The sequence below is a fragment of the Carassius gibelio genome, chromosome A15, assembly GCF_023724105.1.
Source record: "Carassius gibelio isolate Cgi1373 ecotype wild population from Czech Republic chromosome A15, carGib1.2-hapl.c, whole genome shotgun sequence".
Lineage (NCBI taxonomy): Eukaryota > Metazoa > Chordata > Actinopteri > Cypriniformes > Cyprinidae > Carassius > Carassius gibelio.
Window position 1 is genome coordinate 15,585,466 of NC_068385.1, and position 24,780 is coordinate 15,610,245.

Sequence of the window (24,780 nt, forward strand, 5' to 3'; positions counted from 1 at the left end):
AGACCAGCCAAAGAAACCGATCAGCTTAGGCTGGTTTTAGCTGTATTCTCAGTAGAGGGTTTTTCAGGTTTGCCATGGTAGTAGACAGCTAAAATACATTATAAGTCTTATAAAATTTTCACCCTCTCAATGAAAGTCTATGGGATTTTCGGTGGATTTGATAGTCTGGTTTACGAAAACCGTAAGCCGGATCAGTTAGAAAATATATAGCAACCAGAGTCAGACCAGTCTGAAGGTCTGACCCGAGTTTGGTGGTTCTAGCTTGAAAGCTTTAGGAGGAGATACATTTTAAAATTTAGTATCAGAAGAAGTTTAAATAGGATTTCAGTAAATTGCCTTTTTAAGACAACTTAAATATCTAAGTGCATATTAAACATGATTACATTTGTGAATATTAAAACAGCTCTATAAAACATAATTGGCTTTCTGCAGCTCCCTGGACCATTTTTAGATTATATCCTTCAGTAGGTGAGAATGCAGAACACATGACTGGTGACTGTGTATCATCCAAAATTCTGCCAAAGCCTTGCAGAAATTATTTTTATGGTCCACGTTCTTCAAAGTTGTAAAAACACTACAAATAGGCAATTAATTCACAACGTGAGCTTTGTTTTTGTCCAACAAAATGTAAATCTGCTAGTTTATACCAAAACCAACCTGTTCAAGCAATTTTAGTATTATTGAACACTATTTAATATTTAATATTATTTAAATATAAAAAAGTAATTACGTTAGCAAAAGTATTTGCATTGGAAACCACAAAACATTTGTTTTAAGGCAGAGATTCATGCTAAACCAGAGAAGCAAATATGCACTTCATATGGTGTAAACAAAACTTTAACTATTCCCTAGGTATTTATATATATATATATATATATATATATATATATATATATATATATATATATAAAATGAGATCAATGTCACACCTTTTAAAAGACAAATATACAAATTAACAACTCTTGAGACATGAATAAAACAATGTCAAAATTTGAACTGCACTTACGCTTTACTATAAACATGAGTGATTTAATTTTGGAACGTACCAAAAAAGAAAGCCCAATCAATTCAGAAGTACGGCACCAAAGAAAATTAGGACAAACCAGACATTTTATCTCACGCATCGGACTGTCAATGTGTTGCAGAACCAGGATGTGACTCATGGTGGTCCGGCCGTGGAGTGTGAATGTAATGGAACTAGCTCGCATTGAGAAGACTGGCAATTCAGCTATTGCTAGACAAGTTGATGTCAGGATGATTAAGTTTTACAAGCTGAGATGCTATACAGTTTTAGGACAGGTTAAAGAAAATTCAGAGGCTTAAGAGAAAAAAGAAATCATCATAGTTATTAATAATATTAATATAATTATATATTAATACCTACAAGGCTGTTATTTCTTTATTTTTTGTTCAAGTTTGCAACATCAATTCTTGTTTTAAAAACACGGAAAGTCTCCGTCGCGCATGCGTAGCATTTGAACAGAATTGGCTTCTTTTTTTCTTGGCCACCTCCGTCCTACACTACACAAGGGCTTCCTGGTCCCCCTTCACACATGGAATGAACAGAAAATAAGTACACAGAATCAGGAGACTGGCGAGGCTGCATTTGGCCTCTTTTCCTCGCTCTTGTACTTCAAAAAACTAAATGATATGTACTGCAATCGCCCTATTCACTCCAGCCAATAGGATTTAATTACGGACCACCTAACCCTTCAAATGATTAGTGTTACCAACCCAAAAATATACAAAACAGTACATCACATTTTACTTCACTTTGACTGCAAAAATATGGGAGACTGAAAAAGAATGATTTTAGGAAGTCAACATTAAATATTTTTCCCCCTGTGGATTCCACACAAAGGAGTAACGCTGAACTGAACTTTTTTTTTCCTGCAGTCTTTTACGTAATACCATGAATCCAGTTCCCTTCCCTGACAATTAAACATAAACTCAGCCTTGAAGATGCCTTATCACACCTTCACAAGACCAGAGGGCAAGGGAGGGGGTTGGAAGGGGTTAATCATTCTTCTTCTCCCCCTCTGGTTTATCTGTGATGGCAGCGGTTGTGTCGCCAGCTGCTGGCTGGCCTGGGCTGTCCTTGCTTTGCTGCACTCCGCTGGTCCCGAACTCATTCACACGGTTGGGATCCACTCTATAAATCCAGCGCTGGTACAGATAGATGAAGAACACCACATCTGTAGGGAAATGGTGGGACATCCAATTAACACTACATATCGTTTAACATAACACTAAACTGAAGCAATCACATTGAGAAATCCAAAGTGTCGGAGGGAAACTTATAAGCACGCACCATCTCTGAGACAACCTATTCTGTACATCATTGGCATCTTGATGACGAAGGCAAACAAGTCATCTATGAAGGTATTCAGGGCCTTGTAGGTGAGCATCCTCCAGGGAAGATGGGCCACTGACTTCATCTTGTAGTTGATGAAGAGCTGTGGTGTCATTGTGATGAACCCTTTAGAAAAAAAACATTTATCATTTGAATTATAGGCAAGTTGAATTTTTACAGTTGGACACTTCATAAAAACTAATGAAAAATATGAATGTGTGAAACAAATGTAAAATCAGTGGGACGCCTGAACAACTAGTCAGTCTTGAGGACTAGAACTAAAGGACTTGAGGAAATAACTAAACCACTTTTTAACGTCACATGCCAACAGAAAAATCCAATGCTCCTGATGGGAGTATAGCTTTAATGGCTGTGCTCAAATATATTAAAATATATAATTTTTTATAACTTTTAATGCATGTTGCAATGCATGCAACATTTAATGCCAAAAATGTATGAATTTAAGACCTTCTATTCTGATTTAAGCAAGGGTGAATTAAGATGTATGACCCACAGAAATCCTGATAAAAGCATCTGCCAACTGCATGAACGTAAAGTACAAACTAACTCGGAACATGGCAAAAAGCTACATCGGAGGATTAAGACTAAAAGTTTTCCTGTTAATTTCACTTTGAAACCCATTAAATATGAATGTGTCAACATGCATTCACACCCCTCAGGCTAATGAGTGGATTTCACACACGACAGCACGGTCTCTTATTCGATTTACAGAGCTGTAGAAAATCCTTCGGGCCTTGAAGGTGCAAAAGTGGAATTCCCCTTTGTGACCTTTTCCTCAAGCATCTAGTCACTAGTCACACAAGTTGCTACAGACTGAGCATTTTTGCGATTGTGAGAAATGCAGTTGAATGCAGCCATTAGAAAAGTAAAGTTATACTTACCGAAGGTTAACAAGAACCCATAAAGCATACTGAGCACCCAAGAGTACCAGCCTTTATGTTCCACATATAATAAGCTATAAACTGCATAGCACCCAAAGAGAGGGTACAACAGCCAGGACAGGTACTTAAACGCCATCTAGGGGGGAAAAGCAAAACAGACATTAATCGTAACACTGGTATAAATGATGTATATTTGATGAATCGCCTCTAAACTGCAGCTGGAAGATCTCTTACGTCATCATAGATTTTGGTTGAAGACTCCACATACGTGGACTTGTCTTTGAATGTCAATCGTGGGAAAATTCCAGCAATCCTGTTCTCTCTGTCCAGCTAGGAAAAGAAAACAAAAATCAACATCCAGATCCAAGAATTCAAGCCTAGCCGTTTAATTGAAGCGATTTAAAATGCCTGGCGGCGGCATCAACTCACCCTGACATCCATGACTTTGGTAATCTTCCAGAAGTCGATGAGCAGACCGATGAATACGCTGACCTGGACGACAAAGTTGGTCTCATTGTCCAGGATATAGAGCAGCACTACCAGAGACTGGAACACCCCGAATATGATGGAGCGCACAGAGAGCCCCTCCAGAGACTGACGGCTGTTCCAGAACTGGATATCTGCAGAGAAATAGATATGAACCCACAAGCCTCAAGTCGATTACCACACACATACATCAGCATTCATTTACCATTCTTGAAGGCCAAGAACTCAAAAATGCTGTGGACGATGGAAACAACAATAGTCACTCCCAGGAGGTAGGGGTTGGTCTCAAGCAGAGCCACCTGTTGAGACAACAAGCAAGATACTTTTAAGCCAATTCTCAAAGAAGTTACTCTGCTTGTAGTTTTAACATTACATCATCTTATTAACATTCATGATCCAGGCTGAGAAGATTTTCTGCTTATTGGGATTCTTTCATGTCTGAACTGAAAATACAGGAGCAAACTATTTATACATATTGCACATTCAAGCTTTTAAAAACTCACAGTGTGCACTACTGCCTCTGGGTACACTGCATCCTGGACACCAATATTTTGATTAATTAATATTTCATGAAAGATGAATTACCGTCTAGCTATTTGAAATTTCACTATGGAAATAAAGGGTAGGATCGTGACTTTTTGATAGTATTTCAGCAAACTAGGAATGTATATTAGCAGCAGTTTTGGCATCAGATACAGGTCTGGACCCGGAAATGGTTATGCATTATGACAACCAATCAACTGATTCCAAATGCTTCCAATAGCCAAAATGAACTTTATTTCTGCATTTTACCATAATAGCCAAAACCATAATTATAATAATCATTATTTAATATGCTAAATATTCTAATCTTATTATAATAATGATTTTTCTTTTTCATTTTTCCATTGTGATCTAAATGGTCCAAATCAACAATTTTAATCAAATTATTAAATAATTGTGATTTAATGGGTTTTAACAGTGGGTTACTATTCTTTTGACACCAACCAAATTGTGTCATGTATCTATACTTACAAAAAAAAATTATTTAAATACAAATTATCCAATTAGCAATCAATTCAAATAAGATTTCATTTTTATATTTGACATTTGTGAAAAATCTAAATCAGGTTCACATTTTATACATTCCAATATCCATAAACATACAGCTATAAACATATCTGGTAAAAGAAACTTGGCATCTATAAAACGATAAAAAATATTCTCTTGAAGTGCAGAACAGACCTTCACAGAATCCTGATCGTCATCTGACTGCTCGTAAGTGTCCTCTCCCAGGAAGTTCCAGGGGGAGCGGGCGTTCTGGGCGGCGTATAACTGCCAGCGCCACAAGGAGAGGGGGCAGTAGGTGAGCCGAAGGGGCAGACTCTGCAGGGTCTCGTTTATAGGGTGGTGGTCCTTCTGCAGGTTCCAGTAGTCATTGAAATAAACAATGGGATAGTAGTCTCCACTCACTGCATCAAACTTTACATCTGAGAGGAAAAGAAGTGCCCAGGTTAACCAGAGGCGATTCTGGATTCATCTACGGCCCGGTAAATTGTTTCAATAATATAAGGAAGTTTAGCAGCAAAAAAAACCTACGCTGGTCAAGAGGTGGGGGAACAGACCCTTTCACCCAAGCTGTGTGATCGTCCACCATGTTGATGGTGAGATTGGGATGCCAATGGGATATGATCTCCACAGGCCCATGACTCTCAGCCCGCTGAGAAATTACAAACAGAACTTTAGATACATGTCAATCACTGAGAAGGCAATCCCAGCGCCGAAAAATATGGTGGTAGACAAGCCAAGAGCAATCTACCTACCTTGATCATTTCTGGATCAGCTTCAGTTTCTCCCGTCAACAGGTTCTTGGTCTTGAGGAACTTCCTCCTCTTGTACTTGTTGAGCACTGTTGAAGAGGGAGTGTGTGAAAACAAGCTCTAGGCTTTAAAGAGGGTTCACCATGCACTGATAATGTGTTATTTAAGGCCTTTTGATAGTCAAATGTGTCCGCAGCAAAAACACAAGTGTAACAGAGGTGAGTGAGAGATCATGAAACACAAGTAACTTAAGCAACAACTGGACACACTCACTTCGAGTGGCATGGACCGTGGATAGCCTGCGGTACTGGCCCTTGCGTTTGGGGTCTGGGTGGAAGCCACTCTTGGTGAAGTAAATGTGGATGTATATAGAGCCATTCTGCTTCACACTCTGAGCAAACAAACAGGCACACTATAAGCAAATCATGTCAAAAAAAAAAAGAGAAGCGTATTCTTGGATTTCGACACTGCCACTAAACATGTACAAATCAAAAATCAATGTTACTTCTTAAACAACCATGCAAGTCTCAGATCGAATCCGTTCATAATTCTAGAAAGCATTTGCGTCTCACCTCAGAGATGTCCAGCTCTTGGTAACGCTCGAAGCAGCCATCCCCCGACTCCCCTGTGGTCCAATCTCCATAAACCAGATCTGGCTGGTACCAGAACAGGGCTTCTGTATTGTTAAAATCTGTAAATATCTCATTCTCAGAGATATATACATATAAATCCTGTGAAAAGACAGGTAATAATTACCAAAGCAGCTACAAACCTGAGAATTTGGTTAAATGCTTGATTAGAGATCCTGCTCATGTTATACATGTTAAAGGCAGATGGGAAAGGTCTTGATTAGGCTTGCTGAGATAGTGGACGTTGACACTGTTACTGGTGTTAAGCTGCAACAATGGTTACGTCACTTGCCCATCGCGGCATTTCATAATGCAATGCAAAAGCGCTGCTTTGGCGATATTTGGGATTTTAAAAAGCCTGTTGAGTTTTCCCGTTTAACCAAGGTGATTGTGGATTTTTTTAAAATATATATTAATTTCTTATTTATTTGGTTCTACAGTCTATTGTTGATTTTTACTTTATTTAAAGTTTGTGCAATTTATTTATTTTATTTTTTAAAGTGTATGCTGTGCCTCCAAGCTTTCTTATTCGTTTTGCTAATAAGCGCTATATATTTCTTATTTATTTGGTTCCACTGTGTTTGCTGATTTTCAATTTTTTTCAACTTTGTCTAAGTTATTTTTTATTAGGCCTATAGCATGGTATATTTTTATTTGTTTTGTTAAAGGGGTCATTGGTTGGGGCGGAGTCGGCAGAGCTCATTAACATTTAAAGGAAAATGCTACAAAATTACTTGCTCTGAAAAGAGCTGTTTTTGACAGGGTAAAAAAAAAAAAAAAAACACTACTTTTTTACACTACCATTGAGAAATTTTAACCAAACTATGATACAGACTTTTTATTAAGACCCTAAATAATCATATCAACTTGTGGAAAACTGGCATCCGATGACCCCTTTAATATAGTTCTATGTTTCATAAAGCCTTAAAAGAGAGTTTGGCATTGCATTGTTCTGTTGTCGTCCGTTCAAGCAATTGATTTGGAAGTAAAATGTGCACAAGCATTTATAAGCCATTAATAAGTGAAGGAAAGCAAGGAAAAGAGAGAAAAGTCCAACGAACACAAGCCCCCACCACCAGCCCTGCTGATACCGGTATTAGGGGTGCTGTCACACGTTGATTAACCGGTGGGAAAATTTCATCACTGTCACAACCCTAGTCTGGATTATGAATACCATAAGGGTGTCCTTGGGGAAGAGGTTTCGGCTGGGCAGTCGTGCAGCTCCAGCAGGAGTGTTAGGATCTGGAGTTGATGGACCACTGCGGAACCAGCTGCTTATAGCCCAGATGATAAAAATCCTGGATGATACAAACACAAGAGCAGACTCACATTAGACTTGTACTATGATGTTCTGAAAGCATAATCCCCAAACTCATGATGCAATGCTGTTGCCACACACTATCATCAATGATATGAAACAGATTTGAGTTTTTTGTGTGTGTGAAATACAGCATGTAGCACCCCACCTTAAATAAGAGAAAAGTTAATTTATAAAAACATCGCTGGAGAAGGTAAATACTGTAATTGTGACAAACTTAATGCATTGCATGTATAGATTTTAACACAAGTTAACAAACCCCCCTGACATCAATTAAAGCACCCGGAACAGCTCAGGAGTTCAGTTGCTTTCCTCTCACGGGATATCGGTTTAGTAATACAGCTCCCTCAGGGCTCATGCTGGGCTTGTAACAATATCAAAACTTCAGTAGGCAATTCCAGTCAAAGTTGACAATTCTCAAACCTAGTTTGATTCTACAGAAACCCAGATGTCGTCATTAATAATTGTTACCAAATAAACTCTTCAAATGCACTGGCAAACAGCACACCTAGCTTGAACACTACCATATGATTATTAAAAGTACCAAGCACATCACAGTTTTACAACGGTCAAAAACAAATCACCTCCGGCAAATAAAGACCAAAGTTCAGGGAGTTCTTGAAGTACACATTAAGACAGGAAAAAAACAATTATGACGTTTGATTAAACATTTAAATGCACATCATTGAGGACTCACCTGAAGAGGACACCTTTGATCACCTGCCAGGCATTGGGCTGCTGTTGCTGCTGTTGTTGTTGTTGTTGGGGGTCCTCTGCAGTCGCATCTGTCAGAGCTACCTGACCTGAGGCAGCTGTCCCATTACTGCTCACCTGCACAGAGAATTTGTGATTTACTATATATAAAGATTTAGTATTCTTTGTAATATAAAGACCATGTCAGTTTCAGAGCTCTGATCCTTGATTTGTTTTTAACCACAAGTTGATAGTTTTATCTTTCTGCTTTAAATTATTCTTGGCATTTTTATGAATTGTGATTATTAGCTAATTACGATTATCACAATTTACTCTGAATGATACTTATATACCATTGTTTGAAGAAACTGCATGCCATATTTTTTATATGAAAATAAGCTTAAAACACTTTAACTCAAAAAACTTGTATTGCTTTTTATAGTCTTAAGCCTCAAATGTCAAGTATACATTCGACTGGTTTCTTTAAATAAAAAAAGTTAAAATATGAATGTTATTATAATGTTATACTAAAACTGAAAATTAAACCAATGGAAAACCCTTTAAAATAACCTTTAGCAAGAAAAAACACTAAAGCATGCAGAATAACATAAGTAGACTTTTAACAATTAATTGCCACTTTGAACGATTTCATAATTGTAGCATCTGTATCTGTAATCACAATTAGAAATTCAATTAATTCTACAGCCCTAGTACGAAGGCAACAACATGTATAATCGACCTTTGGTTGCTATCACTGTTTGTGTTTATGCACTGGAGTGGAGTATATTTTCCTAAAACCCGGTATTAGTGAGTCTTGAACTTACTGTTTGAACCCTCAAACAGTGAATGTGGACAGTCAATCACTGCCATTCCTAATTCTGAATATGAGGTACCCCAGGGCTCTGTCCTGAGACCTCTATTGTTTACCATATGCACCCAAAACAAAAATCCATTGTAGCTTTCTGATGAAGTGGCTGAGGTCAACCCAATCCCAGGTGTTGGAAAGGCCTATCTGGAAAACGTGGAGAACCTGATGCTTCGTGGTCATGGAAGGACATCAGAACAGTTTTCTGCATTTTCCATAAAATTAACAAGCATGAGATTACAAAATAAATTCTGAGAAACTGTTATCCACTCGTTTACATTTGGTAGCTCACATCTGTTTAGAAAATATCAACAGGAACACGACTCCAATAAATCTCTATATGAAAGCAAATCTCCAGTAACAGGACTGATCACCCCTGACCTAAACCAATTACCCAAAGAGCTGACTGCACACAACACGCTACAATCATTACAAAACGTCTCACCACCACTTACAGTTCCTCTATCTACACCAAGACACGTGCTATTTTGTCACAATAAGGTCTAACTGGCGGATTAATGACCAGGGTGGCACAATACTGCCATCTCTAAACTGCTTTGACATGTGAAGCTAACAGAGGAGCGAAGCAGCTAGTTAGCCAGCATGCTAACACTAATAAACTCACAGACATCAGCTAATAACACTACGTAGATAAATATAAGAACAGCAGTCTATAACATATGCTTTTTCTCAAAGCCTCGTCAGCTGTCTACCAGCGTTTAAGGACAACACACGCGCGTTTAAAAATGGTGATGCCCCAATAAAGCAGTTAACTAGGCTTTGACATACAGCCTGTGAAATAGATTGATGGTATAAACCACTGGCCTATATATTTATATATATATATAAATATATATACGTTCTCTGTCGTAGATCAGTGGTATAAACTGAGATCTGTTTTGTAAAAATGGCATGTGCCGGTAAAAATGAGCCCTACAATCTGACAGACCCTTCGTGACTCAGGTAACGTAGCATTTCTGCCCCAAAGCAAGCCGAATTGAAACGGTCGCTGATTCAGACCGGCAATCTGGATTTCTTTCTTAAATTGACACGAAACAAGTATTTGCTTTCGTGAACGTGTGGACTAACTGTTATATTAAAGCTGTCCGTTGACACGTCTATTCTTACCTCTCCGTTGCTCACGGACGGCTGTTGTGCTGCTTGAGTCTCCTGCGCCGCCATCTTACCTGTCTCTATCGCACACTGATGTGGTTCAGTGTGGTTTTGTAATCTGATATATCGCGAGATTTTCTGTTTCAAACATCTCGTCTCAAAAACGCTGAAACGTTTTTTTTTATAAATATTTTTTCTTATTTATTTTAAATTATTATTTAGTTTACATTTGCATCCCTTTATTTTTGAATAGCAATGTGATATTAAACCAATTAAGTCAGTTTATATTGAAACAGCCGAGGCAAACGAGAAAAGCGCTGTTTTTGTGAATGAGGGTGAGGAAATGATGACAAATTAAATGTTATGCATTCTTGCTAAAAATCAATGCTTCACTGTCAAGTGCATTTTATTTGCATTATTAACTTGATGTGCATTTAATTTAGTGGGCCTAATGTCTTTAATTATTTTAGTCTTCCTCAGTTTTATTTATTCATTTATTTACTCCGATTGAAGGCCCTATAACGAAGCAAAACATTCACGGGCAACTTGTCGGCAAGATGGGCTGTAGCCTATTTGTCAAGGGCCAAATTTGAATCCCAGTCAAGTCCTGCATGCATGCAATACATTATTGGCGTTTCAATATAGCTAGTATTAATAATAATAATAATAATAATAATAAGAAGAAGAAGAAGAAGAAGAAGATTAATCTTAAATAATATATTGTTTAATTAGGCTATGTTGGCTTGACAAAGCATTATTCTATAAAAAATACCATTAAATAAAAACATTCTCTTTTTTTCACTTCAAATAAAAACTCCACACTCCACACAAATCTAAATCCTTATTTAGTTCGACTTTAATACAATGTCACAATGTTTTTCCAGAGGCACGAAATTAGATCAAATTATAGTCTCAAAACCGTTTTGACTGAATCACACGTGTAAGTTTCGTTTTTGGGGAATAGAGAGATTTATAGCCTAGCCTATATTCGCTTCTGGTCCATTTACACTCATTTACATCCCTGCCAGAAACAGGACACAAATGCGAGATGGACGGAAGTAACTGGTAAGAAACGTCTTTATAGCAGTAGAAGACTACATGATATTCTGAGGAAATCTGTGTTAATTTTTTAATGAATAAAATAGGTTTATCGATATAAACGTTGAAGAGAATGGATATATAATCATGAAAACAATTTATTTGCCATTTGCTTCTTCCTCCGAATATTCATGCCAACGGATTGTTATCAGATATATTCTGGTTTTGCTGGTTTGCTTTTAGGCTGAGGTCTAGATTGAGTGTAAATTTCGTTTCGTCCGTCATCAACGCAGCTGCTGCTCCAGGAATCTGAAACTGGGCGCAAATCGCGTTCAAACGCATGCGGAGCGTATGGCAAGCCGACTTAGCGTTAAAATGCCCCTATTGTGCCACTTCTAATAATGACTTTCATGCAGTGTGTAATGTAGGTGTCTGTGAATGTAAACTATATGCAAAGTTATAAGCCCGACAGTGGACGGTAAATAAAGTTATTATTTCTTTAAAAAAAAATCTACTCAAATCAACTAAAGGAGTTGCCAGCAAGTTTGAATCCCACGTGATGGCTAAATGTCACTCGGCAATACATTGTATAATGCCTGCCTATGTTCTATGTTGTGCGCCCTCAAACAACTTGACCCGCTCTGAAATAGCATTTCTGTGTGTTACAATTATGTTGAGAAGACACTGCGTCCTAGCCTGACTACGTACTTTGTACTTCAGCTCAATTTTAGTTCGCTTCTGAACTCCGTCTGAGATAGCAAACCATCTCCCAGTTTTCCTCCGGCTCCAAACCAGCCGGCCAATCAACGAACAGAGGGCGGACTGAGAGCCGTGACGTAGACGCTAAGCGCCGAATTTAGGATTGTAGTTTAGGTTAGGGAAATCGAAAACGACAGCGGACATGAAGACACGGGATGCTATTCACTCTGTTGTGGAGAATATTCCCGGCATTTGCAAACAGAAGCCCGAACAAGAAGACTCTGTCTATAAAGCAAAGCGAAGTAGCAGAGTTTGGTATTACCAGACTAAGTGTGTGCTACAATGTGAAAGTAAATTTGTTTTATTTTCACTTCCAAATGATGAGGCTCCAAAGAATCAGTGGTTGACCTTCATTTTACATTTTATTCATCATAAAAGGGGCATCTAATGCTCAGCAAATGGGTGATTCTCACGAAATTGTAGTTTCAAAGATTTCATACATGACATTTAAAAAAATGTTTGTATCAACAAATTTTCTTTTTAAGCATTAAGAGCCGGGTCTGAAGTGTCAGTGACCATAAATTTAAAAAAGTTTTACTGACAATTTAACAACTTTTTGAACATATTTTCCAAAACATGTCCTTAAAAATCTCATTACCGTAACACTCTGAAAAGTCCAGTGATGTGGGGAAAAATAATACATTTTCACATTTTTAAAAATGGTTTATTAACAGTCATGCACAGTTACTTGAAACTCTGGAATAAAATATATTTTTATAATAACATTTTTATGTCATTTTCAATTATTTCTCTCATTACCGCAATACCTGCTGGTATAGTCAAACAAATAATATTTAATGTAGAAAATAAATTAGATAATATTGGCATAAATTATTTTGCAGTGCTTCATAACTAGATAACATAGGGTATAAACACCAGGGGCCATTTTCACAAAATATTTTAAGTGAAACTAAATGTTGCTCCTAACTCTACATCTTTAGGACTCTTCGCTTCTTCTTCGAGTACTTCATAAAGTGTTTTTATGTAAAAATCAGCTCTTAAATCTGTGAAAAGTTAGTGGTAGTCAAGAGGACACCTAAATCACAAAGACCAAATCCTAAACAATCCTAAAATGGCTGTTTCCACAGCAATCCAGTTTGGATTTCTTTTACCTTTGTACTAAATCTTACTGTCATATCAGCCATAATAATTCTAGTCTGTTAATTAAAAGGCTGCTTATACATATAACAATTATTTATAAGATGCAGACATGTAGAAGCTGACAATTAGCTGAACATATGCTTGTTTAATTAGTGACACTCTAGTTCAAACTTTGAATATTGCAACATTTTTATTTTGAAATCTTTATTTGATTATGGCAACATGATATCTCATTCGACAATATTTCTATTATAAAATAACTGACAGAGACCCATCCCTTATCAGCCAATCACTGTGGGTGTAGTTAGTAATCATGCTGACATCATCCATACCAAAAAGGTCATCCTCACTCTTTTTCTTAGCTTAAGATTTCTCCCCATTCCTTAGTAAAATTCTGTCACAGCTGCTTTATGAATAGGTTTTATGAGAAGCAGTTTAAAGGGTACCCTGTGGTTTTCCGCAAAAATAAATACTTAATAGTGTAATGTTAGAAAACAAAAAAGACTAATATTAGTTTTGTAATTTTAGTTTTATTATTAAAAAATTATTCACAATACATTATTACAAAATAATGTTTCTTATTTTATTTTATATTTTATGTAATAATCATATAATTATGTAATAACTATTTATTAATAGTCATTGACAGTGGGAATGTAGTCTATGATAACTCAAGTGGATTTTTTTCTTTCTACTGAAAGAGTTGGTTCTGGTAAAGAGTATACCCAAGTGTGAACCTAAAGTTTTTCCAAAATTGCTCATTCCTAAAAAGATGATTCACAATATATTTTTCTTTTTCTCATTCAATTTAACCCTAACCATTCTATAATAATTGTTTTTGAATTAGAATTTAAAACTGCTGCATTTTTCCATATTTAAATACACTGCCATTCAAAAGTTTAGCATCAATAATAAAAAATAAAAAAAAGTTTTTTTAAAGCCTCTTCTGCTCATCAAGTTCTGTTGCTCAGTATAAAAATCATTACACTTATAGAAAGTCCTCATAATGATAGATGCACCAACATTTGTGTAGGCTTCCCAACAATTTTTGATAACTACTCCTGCTGTAACCTCTAACCCATAATGTCGCTCTCCTTCCTGGGGTTTGGTGGGTTGGTATAAACGTTTTCTCTGAAATTGGTCACCCTAGCCTTTGCTTAAGTTTTTTTGTTTTGTTTTTAAATAATATTTAATTTAATAACTCATTATATATATTTAACAATAGTCTGTATGATTAAATTCTCATTACCGAAAAAGAGGTTCTCTCTACCGCAACTGGCCTTAAATTGTTGCGGTGAGTGAAAATGGTGTTGCGGAGGATGAGGTGTCTTAGCATGTTTTGCTAACAACAGAGAAGCCATGATAATTTAGCTAAATTTTTACTCTGTGTATATAATCAGTCATTAATGAAGTATATTTTCATAGAAAATTTGTAATCTAATATTTTTCTAAATGTGGAAAACTACCCGTTTCGGTGATGATAATCAATTTGTCGTGTACACGTTCTGACAAGAGAATTTTACACTTTTAACTTGAACAATATGAAGATATCTGCCTATCTTGTTGGTATTTTGAAGGTTCTGCCTCATGTGTTGCTTAATTTAAAATCAAGATTTATATTTAAAAAAATTTGTGTGCGTAAATGACCCTCAAAAAATATTGCGGAGGATGAGAACATTAGTCATGGACACTTTATATTTCCACTATTGTATCATTATTATTATACATGAATATTCAGTCTGTCATTTTTCTGTTATGTGAACAATTATAGAAGCATATCCATTTACTTTTTTCAGAATATTTAATTGTAGTTTGTTTAAATGACAACATAACATAAGTTAAGATACAGCTGGACGCATTGCGGTAATGAGAATTTCAGCAGAAAATGCAATAAAATGCAAAAATAATTAATTCCTCTTTTGAAATTACTCTTTGTGCAAGGTAGAGAACAGTATTGTCTTTATTATGGTGTTTTATATATTACTAAATTGCATGTTTAATATCTAAAATCACTAGTGACATGGCGTTTCAACTGTTTCGTGAGAATGACCCAAATGCAGAAAAATAATACTAATACCTGTCGTACTTTGTCGCAGCAGAGGTTTTCACCTTCACTTGGCATTCTGATACAGTTCCACAAGTGCACCTACATAAACTAAAGCAAACTTGTTATTCTGACATTTGATTATTCTAGTTAACTCTTTACTTTATATTTACTCGTTCATTAGGAATCTATGTCACTCAGGGTGTATCATGCCGGCCAATGTACAGTATACATGTACCCCATGATCCCAAACCCTCCACTCTGATCATTAGTCAGAGGTTATGACTAACTATTTAATAGACCGCCTAATGCTTGTCATTCTTTAAATAGTGGTTCTGTTTAGCCCCCTACAGTCACCTTTGTAACAACTTAGTTAAAGCTCAAACAATAATCAGAGGTTATGGCTAGCACTGTGAAATATGCTATTCCAATCGTGTTTTACCTAGCCCCCATAATTAATCTAATTATATAACAACTTGAATATAGTGAGACAATAACCAGAGTTTATGGCTAGTACTATAAATATGCCCAAACCATGCTAATACTTCAATAGAATTTTCTCTAGCCCCCCATAATTAATGCAACTGCATAACAACTTAACTAAAGTCAAGCAGTTAGTCAGGAAGCTATAATTTCACCTGATGTGCCTTGTTCGCCATCAAACCTGAGATTTAGTATGTACTAACCCTGGACGCAGATTTGCGGTAACATACGCCTTCACTTAATCTACTTGAGAAAATAATTTCAGAGTAAATCAAATGTAACAATTTATTATGAGTCAGGTAAGTATGCCAATTACAAAGCCAATTCAGAGATATCAAATCAATACAAGACATCAAATTCTCAAAGATTAATCTAAGAATAAAAGATTCATTCCTGACTTTTGGAAAAATACATAATATAACATGTGTGGACACACTTCATGCTATGGGCTCATTCTTGCTACAGAAGGCCCTGATCCTTTTGCCGCAATCCTTTAAATACAAAAACATAATAAAACATCCCGTACATGAAGGCACGTACAAACAATTGGAATTTGCATTAACCAAGGTCCCAGACCAGGGTAGTTTACAACTCAAAGGGAACAGAATGTAATTTACATGGAAGACCCTGAAAAAATGGCACTCCCGTTACAGTAAACAAAATATCTTAGGATCTTTTAGTCTACGTTTGTAAGATTGAGACCATTGTACCACTCACCCTGACACTATTCAAACGATACCAGACATGACTGAAAATATTACTTGCATTCATGTAGAACATTACACTATTGACCATTCTGAGTGAACTGAGTGGAGGGGGGATGGGAAAGGAAGGGGATGAAAAGGAACTGATAACATAATGTGAGAGAGGTGTTTCCTGCACCTCTACTCTGTGGGGTGTCTCGAAGATGCCTGTGTATGTTTGTATTGCCTGTTTCTCAGGAGATCAAAGTTCTGAGTTTCTTTTATCCTTACAGCACGACAACTTCAAACCAACTCAGTGGAAATGAGTCAGGTGGACAGTACAAGAAGAAGAAAAATGTATTGAGTTTAAACTTTAATAACAACATTTCCTCAAGTTCTCTCTGTTGAACTGGAAGTCCATAAAGTCCCCTTTTGCCCAGCCATGACTTGCTCCACACGTCATCTTCATTTATTTATTTATTTTTAATTCTTTATTTAATCATGGCATGTAATTAACAAAACTAAAGCTACATGTTGCTTTTGTTTGCCAGCTAACATAGTGAGAGAATGCAGGTCATGGACTGATGACATAAAACCCCAGACAAGTCTTTTTGTGAACATCCATTTTATTGTGTCCTGGGGATCATGTTTGTATACTGTGACAAGCAACAATCACAAAGGACTATTAAAAATGGCACTGCGTGAGCTTGGCTTAAGAGCTGCTTTGTACGAATCATTTACAAATCATTGAGAAATGCAGTGAAATTAAAACAAAAGTGCTTTTTGACCTTGCATGCATGTAAACTTTGAGCCTCAAAACAATATTAGGAACTTTAAAAATGGCATAATATGGGCACTTTAAATAAACCCAGCATTGCTGGTTGTAGTTGCATTTTATATATATATTTCTAAAGCTTTGCACACTGAAAAAATTTATCTAATTTATTTAATAGAATTAGCTCAATTTTACAGTTTTATTTTGGCAGTGATTGTTAGTTCCCAGCTTGCATATGGCTGGATATGGAGAGTAAATATTCAATTCAATTACTCTAATTCAATTACAGAGATCTCTAATGCAATCGGGACTTATACAGCTCTTTAATGGGAATTGTTACTAGTAACAATTGAATTGAAGAGCTGTCAAACTGAATTGTTACTAGTAAAAATGCAGTTACATTAAAAGCTAATAGGGCTTGCCATAGGAAGCACTTAATAGAACACAATGCTGTGAAATTAAATTTTGTTCTCATGGTTCTGTTCTCAGTAATTATATTTTATAACATTTCTTCTTAGGATTTCAGCCTTTCTGATGCTATGGCTTATCATTTGTGCCAGTAAGTAGCCAATGACAAAAATATGACAACTTTATTATTTATAATCATTTTGCTCTTTATTTCAATGTCAAATAATAATTTTTATTTCATTGAACTTGTGCTTATAGGCTCCTCTCCCTTCTCAGGGGTTGTACATACGTCATCAAAAGTTGGTCTGCCAGCCGTCCTGCCATGTTCTGTGGCATCACACCTGGAGTCTGATCACACGCCTCACATTCAATGGCATACCATAAGCTATTCAGTGTTGGAGAGGATGGGACAGGATCAGTTTCAGGGGGAGGCTTATAGAGACCGGGCAGATGTCCCAGAGGAACTGCTTGTGAGAGGAAACTGCTCTTTGTTCTTGCAGGATGTCAGATTCAGTGATGCAGGCATTTATGAGAGTTACTTGGTGTATGGTGAATCCAATATCAAGAACCGAATTTTCATTCAGAGTGTCCATCTTGCAGTTATTGGTGAGGGCACTTTAACACTTGAACACAGCACTGTTCAAAGTATATCAAAGGCAAAACATTCACATGTGTGTGTTCAGAAAACACAAACAAAGATATAAATAATCTATATTCATAGCAGTTTTAAATAAATATTCTGTGTTTGGTAAAAGTTAAGCTCAATCGACATCACTTGTATTATATAAGACTGACAAAAAAATGAAGTAGAAAAAATTTTCACTTAGAAATGTGTAGTAAATTTGACAATCAGTTACAAAAAACATTGAATAAAAAATGTTGAAGTAGAAAAACTGAAATGTATTTTCTCACAAAACATACTCCAATAATCTTTGATTTACTAATCATTACAATGTATATTTATTACTAGGAGAAAAAAATATTTAGACTGTTCTTCCTTTTCTTTAATAAATATAGCAAAAATCTAGGTTAGAGTGAGACACTAGTGAATGGAAAGTGAATTGGCATGATAACTTAACACCTAAAATATTTAAAATATTTTCAGCTCACATAATGCATGTTTTAGCTGAAGAATTAAAGTTCTTTTATAAAATTATGATGTGCATTTGTGCTAAATCCTCCAAAATGTGGTCCCTTTAACTACCAATGTAAGTGCCTCATCATTACCTCAAGTTTAGCTTTTTTGCAAGTTTCAACGAAAGCACAGGTTAAGTTGGATTTTCTTTTCTTTTCTTTTTTTTTGGTAATTGACAGTATGTCACAATGTTGTTGAGTTTCTTTTGTATTGAACCTGGAATAAATAGATCAGTATAAATCACAATCCATATATATATATATATATATATATATATATATATATATATATATATATATATATATATATATATATATATATATATATATATATATATATATATATATATATATATATATTATTATTAATTTATATTAATATTTAGAATTATAATATTTTTTTAGTTAAAGTTTTAGTAATATTGTTTTGTTTTTATTTTTTATTTATTTTTAATAAAAAAAAATGTAAGTACAATAAGTTAAATATACGTACATGAGAAATGTTGCCATTGCAACTTGCTGAAGCAAAATAAAAGTGAATAAAAAGTTAAAATATTTTATTTTATTCAAGTTAATGTTTATTTTATTTCTAGTAACGAAAATTCTGTTTTGCGATTTTAGTTTTAGTTAAGTATAATAATTCTATATACTTATTTTTGTTATCTATAATGATTAACTCTAAACTGATGCTCTTCCCATGGTAGATCACAAGGCCATCAAATCTGTGGAGACTGGGGCAGACCTGATCCTGGATCTGTATACACATCAAGCTGAGCAAGTGATTTTTCAAAACAGTACTGAAACCAACTGGACAGTCCTGTGGGAGAAAGATGGACTCATAAACAACAAAGATTATCTGAAAAAGAGAGACAACAAGCTGATTCTAAGGAAGGTTACGAACAGCAACTCTGGAACATACAAAGTTCTTGACTTGGAGGGTTTGGCTCTCAGCACAGTGAAGGTCAAAGTTACAGGTAGAAAACCTTTGTTGAGTCTTTACATGTTATGTACATTTAGCAGTGAAATGTAACTTTTTTTTATTACAGTGTAATAGGTTTTTTTTGCTCAATATATATATATTTTTAAGATAATTTTATAGTATTTACACAATATTTATTAAAATAATTATGATAATTTTTCAATTTGAAAATAGTATATTTGTTACAGAATAATTACATTTTAGAAAGCAGATTAGTGTCATCTGTGGTGGGAGGTAAAGGAAATCCATATGTAATGCCATGGTTTGACCACTAGATACATAAAAGGCAAACATTCTCTAGTGTTTTTTTTTTTAGACATAATTACTTCTGATTTTTATTAAATTGTGGATTTGGATATATACTGTATTTAGACACTCTCCAAGATTATTTTATTATTATTTTTATTTTTTTTGCTTGAAATGTTATTTTAAAGTGTCAGGTTTTTCTGTATCAGTTTTTGTCACGCTCTCAGTCTCTGTTTTCCTGGGTGTTCCCTAGTGAGCTCACTTCTCCTTAGGCACTTCACCATAGGCACTTTAATTCCTCTAGTCTGGTTGTGTCTTCACAGTAATTGCACTCCAATTAGAATCGCACAGGCGTTGACAATCCTCTGTCATTAGTCTCCCTATGTATAGCTGTCTTTCTCTGTCATCTGTATGGAGTCCTTACCCTATGTGTGAGTTGTGCTCGTCTCCCGAGTTTTCCCTTACCCTCTTGTTCCTCCGAGTTTCCTATCCGTTTCATCCGGTTCCCTCTTTTGTTTGGTTTTGTCTCTCACGACTGTTTATTTTGTATTTTTTCCCTTCTGTAAATAAACCCGTACTTGCAATTGGATCCTGCCCTCACTTTGTGTTTTTCCCAAAACCCAACCGTCACAGAAGGACTCCATCAAACAAGGATCCAGCGGTTTGTCTGCTGCCATGTTCTCCCCAGCCAGCAAGCGGGAGAAGGGTGGCTTCGAGGGCTCTCGCCTAGTGGTGTTCCGGGGAACCAGGGGAGGTCGCTCCGGAACAAACAGCCGGGAGGAGGTCCGGCAGCGATCTCCACTGTGGGCAACCGTTGACCCGGGATTCGGTTGGGGGCTGCCAGTTCCCCAGTTTGTCCCGAGAGGAGAGGGGAGACGCAGGTCGGCCGAGCCAGCGCCGTGGAACCAGATGGCCGCCAGTCCTGTGCATCGGCACAAAATGGCCGCCAACCCAGCACCACAGCACAAGATGGCCACCAGTCCAGCGCCACAGTACAAGATGGCCGCCAGTCCAGCGCCACAGTACAAGATGGCCGCCAGTCCAGCGCCACAGTACAAGATGGCCGCCAGTCCAGCGCCACAGTACAAGATGGCCGCCAGTCCAGCGCCACAGTACAAGATGGCCGCCAGTCCAGCGCCACAGTACAAGATGACCAATTCAACGGCTGAGTCTCCTGATAAGGTGCCACCGACTCGCCATCATAAAGGACGGAGGAGGAGACGGGCGTCTGCCGTTCCTCAAGGTCCAGAGGACGTTCCCGAGCGGGCCGCTGCCGTCCAGGAGGACGTTCCCGAGCGGGCCGCTGCCGTCCAGGTGGACATTCCCGAGACGGTGCCCGATGCAGTTCCCGAGACGGTGCCCGATGCAGTTCCCGAGGCGGTGCCCGATGCAGTTCCCGAGGCGGTGCCCGATGCAGTTCCCGAGGCGGTGCCCGATGCTGTTCCCGATGCTGTTCCCGAGGCGGTGCCCGAGGCGGTGCCCGAGGCGGTGCCCGATGCTGTTCCCGAGGCGGTGCCCGATGCCGTTCCCGAGGCGGTGCCCGATGCCGTTCCTGATGCAGTTCCCGAGGCGGTGCCCGATGCAGTTCCCGAGGCGGTGCCCGATGCAGTTCCCGAGGCGGTGCCCGACGCAGTTCCCGAGGTGGTGCCCGACGCTGTTCCCGAGGCGGTGCCCGATGCTGTTCCCGAGGCGGTGCCCGATGCTGTTCCCGAGGCGGTGCCCGATGCTGTTCCCGAGGCCGAGGCGGTGCCCGAGGCGGTGCCCGACGCAGTTCCCGAGGCGGTGCCCGACGCAGTTCCCGAGGCGGTGCCCGACGCAGTTCCCGAGGCGGTGCCCGACGCAGTTCCCGAGGCGGTGCCCGACGCAGTTCCCGAGGCGGTGCCCGACGCTGTTCCCGAGGCCGAGGCGGTGCCCGAGGCGGTGCCCGATGCAGTTCCCGAGGCGGTGCCCGATGCAGTTCCCGAGGCGGTGCCCGATGCAGTTCCCGAGGCGGTGCCCGATGCAGTTCCCGAGGCCGAGGCGGTGCCCGATGCAGTTCCCGAGGCCGAGGCGGTGCCCGACGCAGTTCCCGAGGCGGTGCCCGACGCTGTTCCCGAGGCCGAGGCGGTGCCCGAGGCGGTGCCCGATGCAGTTCCCGAGGCGGTGCCCGATGCCGTTCCCGAGGCGGTGCCCGATGCAGTTCCCGAGGCGGTGCCCGATGCAGTTCCCGAGGCCGAGGCGGTGCCCGATGCAGTTCCCGAGGCGGTGCCCGATGCAGAGGCCGAGGCGGTGCCCGAGGCGGTGGCGGTGCCCGAGGCGGTGCCCGATGCAGTTCCCGAGGCGGGGCCCGATGCAGTTCCCGAGGCGGGGCCCGACGCAGTTCCCGAGGCGGGGCCCGACGCAGTTCCCGAGGCGGGGCCCGACGCAGTTCCCGAGGCGGAGCCCGACGCAGTTCCCGATGCAGTTCCCGAGCCCGATGCAGTTCCCGAGGTCGAGGCGGTGCCCGATGCTGTGGCCGATGCAGTTCCCGAGGCGGTGCCCGATGCAGTTCCCGAGGCGGAGCACGATGCAATTCCCGAGGCGGAGCCCGATGCAGTTCCCGAGGCCGAGGCGGTGCCCGATGCTGTTCCCGAGGCGGAGCCCGATGCAGTTCCCGAGGCCGAGGCGGTGCCCGATGCAGTTCCCGAGGCGGAGCCCGATCACGATGCAGTTCCCGAGGCCGAGGCGGTGCCCGCTGTTGTTCCCGAGGCCGAGCCCGATGCTGTTCCCGAGGCCGAGGCGGTGCCCGCTGTTGTTCCGGAGGCCGAGGCCGTTCCAGAGTCAGGGCTAGTCATAAATGGCCTTCCAGAGACAAGGCTAGTCACCGGTGATCTTCGAGGACTGAGTCAAGTCACCGGTGATCTTCGTCCTCCCATGGGGTCGGCCACAAGAATGTGGTGGTCTTCCGCTCCGCCCTGGGGAACTCCGTCCTCGACCGCGAGGACGTGGTGGTCTTCCGCTCCGCCCTGGGGGTCTCCGGCCTTGACTGCGAGGATGTGGTGGTCTTCCGCTCCGCCCTGGGGGGGCTTCTGCCTTGACCACATGAATGTGATGGCCCTCTGTTCCGCCCGGGTGGGCATCACCTAATGTCCTCCTTTTACCCATGTTTTTGTTTGCATTTGTTTGTCTATTTCCTCCTTTGGACCTGGCCCTCCGTCCCTCCCCTTTTTCCCTCCGCCGGTCCACCACCCTCCTGGACTCCTTGTTTTGTGTTACACCTTCCTGTCTCTGCCTTTCCATCCCATCTGGTTGTTCAGTCTCTGTTTTTTCCATTTTTACCTGGTTGTCCTGTCTTTTGTCTCTCCATTCCACCTGGTTGTTTGTCTCTGTCCACTCTATCTGGTTCTCCTGTCCCTGTTTTCTGACCCTCCGTCCCTCCCCCTAGTCCGCCGCCGCTTCACCTCCCTCCTACCTCTTTCTGTTGGGTTTTCTTGGGTTTCAGGTGGAGCATCTGGGAGCTGCTCCGTAGGGGAGGGGGTAATGTCACGCTCTCAGTCTCTGTTTTCCTGGGTGTTCCCTAGTGAGCTCACTTCTCCTTAGGCACTTCACCATAGGCACTTTAATTCCTCTAGTCTGGTTGTGTCTTCACAGTAATTGCACTCCAATTAGAATCGCACAGGTGTTGACAATCCTCTGTCATTAGTCTCCCTATGTATAGCTGTCTTTCTCTGTCATCTGTATGGAGTCCTTACCCTATGTGTGAGTTGTGCTCGTCTCCCGAGTTTTCCCTTACCCTCTTGTTCCTCCGAGTTTCCTATCCGTTTCATCCGGTTCCCTCTTTTGTTTGGTTTTGTCTCTCACGACTGTTTATTTTGTATTTTTTCCCTTCTGTAAATAAACCCGTACTTGCAATTGGATCCTGCCCTCACTTTGTGTTTTTCCCAAAACCCAACCGTCACAGTTTTGTTGTAATGTTATAGCACTTGAGTGCACCTCTGTGTGTGTGTGTGTGTGTGTGTGTGTGTGTACCTATTTAACCAAATTTTGGGGACAAATTTGTACCCAAAAGTGTTCAAAACCTGACAAAAACAACCAAAACCTTTATTTGGGGACGTCCTCATTTTTTTTAAACTAGTAAACAAAAGTTTTTCTGAAATTGTAAAAATGCAGAAAGTTTTCCGTGACGGTTGGGTTTAGGTTAAAAAGCAGTGCTTGAAGTGGGCCAGTACGCTCTTCTATATTTTAGCCTTTAGATAACCTGCATTTCCCATTCATTTACTGTGTCAGTCATTTTTGACCATGAAGGAGTAGAGTGTGATTTATTTATTTTTTTGACCCTTTAACATATCCAAATAATGATTTCTGTGTTCACATAGCTAATGCCACACAAAAATCACTAAGTGTCAAGCAAAAAAAAAAACATTTCAAAACGTATTTCTGACCGAAATTGTTCATCTCAGTCTTTTTCTCAATTGTAGAACCTGTGCTCACAAAAGAAACAGAGGCTCTGGAAAAGCAGTCTGCATTAGGTAAGCTGTACACAAATAGTGTAAACATTTCTTCACAAGCTAATAAAAACATATTTGGATTAAACATACTTTGACTGTGAAGGAAGAAATTACTGTTTCCTTCAGTTTTGATATTTATAGATTTTTCCCTCCCACTTTTTTGCTTTAGGTCAAGCTACAATGAGTATGCCTCCTCTAAGCCTCATTACTCTTTTCCTCACATTTAATCTAATGCTTCAAATGAATTAAGGTTTTAAATTATATTTTCCATATTACTTGAAACTATTTTAGACTATATTATGGGACAAGTTGTTTCATATACTGAATTTCATAAGTCTGGTGTTCTCGGACTTGGCATCTATGAAAGCTCACTAATGTGTGAATACCTGAAACCTGTGTGTGGATACTAGTGGATAGTTTACTGTACACTGAATTATTCAAATAATTTTAAATTATAGAATTAAGGCATAATAAATGTACTGATTATAAATAAACAAATACAGCAA

At 39.3% G+C, this 24,780-nt stretch overlaps 2 protein-coding genes across 2 annotated transcripts; one reads left to right on the forward strand and one right to left on the reverse strand.

Annotated features, from left to right (window-relative positions):
* Window positions 1–987: 987 nt before the first annotated feature.
* Window positions 988–10,323, reverse strand: LOC128029327 (putative lipid scramblase CLPTM1). Its single transcript, XM_052617069.1, has 14 exons — window positions 10,174–10,323; window positions 8,185–8,318; window positions 7,344–7,467; window positions 6,113–6,271; window positions 5,814–5,931; window positions 5,544–5,629; window positions 5,320–5,440; window positions 4,966–5,210; window positions 3,947–4,040; window positions 3,685–3,875; window positions 3,490–3,585; window positions 3,256–3,391; window positions 2,312–2,479; window positions 988–2,195 (listed from the first exon to the last, which is right to left on the reverse strand). The coding sequence occupies exons 1-14, from the start codon at window positions 10,225–10,227 to the stop codon at window positions 2,017–2,019; spliced, it is 1,905 nt and encodes a 634-aa protein (XP_052473029.1). The 5' UTR covers window positions 10,228–10,323; the 3' UTR covers window positions 988–2,016.
* Window positions 10,324–11,096: 773 nt separating this feature from the next.
* Window positions 11,097–24,772, forward strand: LOC128029330 (uncharacterized). Its single transcript, XM_052617072.1, has 6 exons — window positions 11,097–11,223; window positions 17,560–17,600; window positions 17,708–18,055; window positions 19,288–19,557; window positions 24,245–24,295; window positions 24,444–24,772. The coding sequence occupies exons 1-6, from the start codon at window positions 11,207–11,209 to the stop codon at window positions 24,521–24,523; spliced, it is 807 nt and encodes a 268-aa protein (XP_052473032.1). The 5' UTR covers window positions 11,097–11,206; the 3' UTR covers window positions 24,524–24,772.
* The last annotated feature ends 8 nt before the right edge of the window (window positions 24,773–24,780 follow it).

What these genes read in the sequence shown, in the direction of transcription:
- LOC128029327 (XM_052617069.1), bottom strand. Translation starts at nt 10,227, where the DNA reads ATGGCGGCGCAGGAGACTCAAGCAGCACAACAGCCGTCCGTGAGCAAC. An exon ending in TCCCCCACCTCTTGACCAGC is followed by an intron (nt 5,211 to 5,319) that starts GTAGGTTTTTTT and finishes TTTTCCTCTCAG; the next exon opens with ATGTAAAGTTTGATGCAGTG. An exon ending in ACGATCAGGATTCTGTGAAG is followed by an intron (nt 4,041 to 4,965) that starts GTCTGTTCTGCA and finishes TTGTCTCAACAG; the next exon opens with GTGGCTCTGCTTGAGACCAA.
- LOC128029330 (XM_052617072.1), top strand. An exon ending in AGTGAAGGTCAAAGTTACAG is followed by an intron (nt 19,558 to 24,244) that starts GTAGAAAACCTT and finishes TCTCAATTGTAG; the next exon opens with AACCTGTGCTCACAAAAGAA. An exon ending in GGAAAAGCAGTCTGCATTAG is followed by an intron (nt 24,296 to 24,443) that starts GTAAGCTGTACA and finishes TTTTTGCTTTAG; the next exon opens with GTCAAGCTACAATGAGTATG.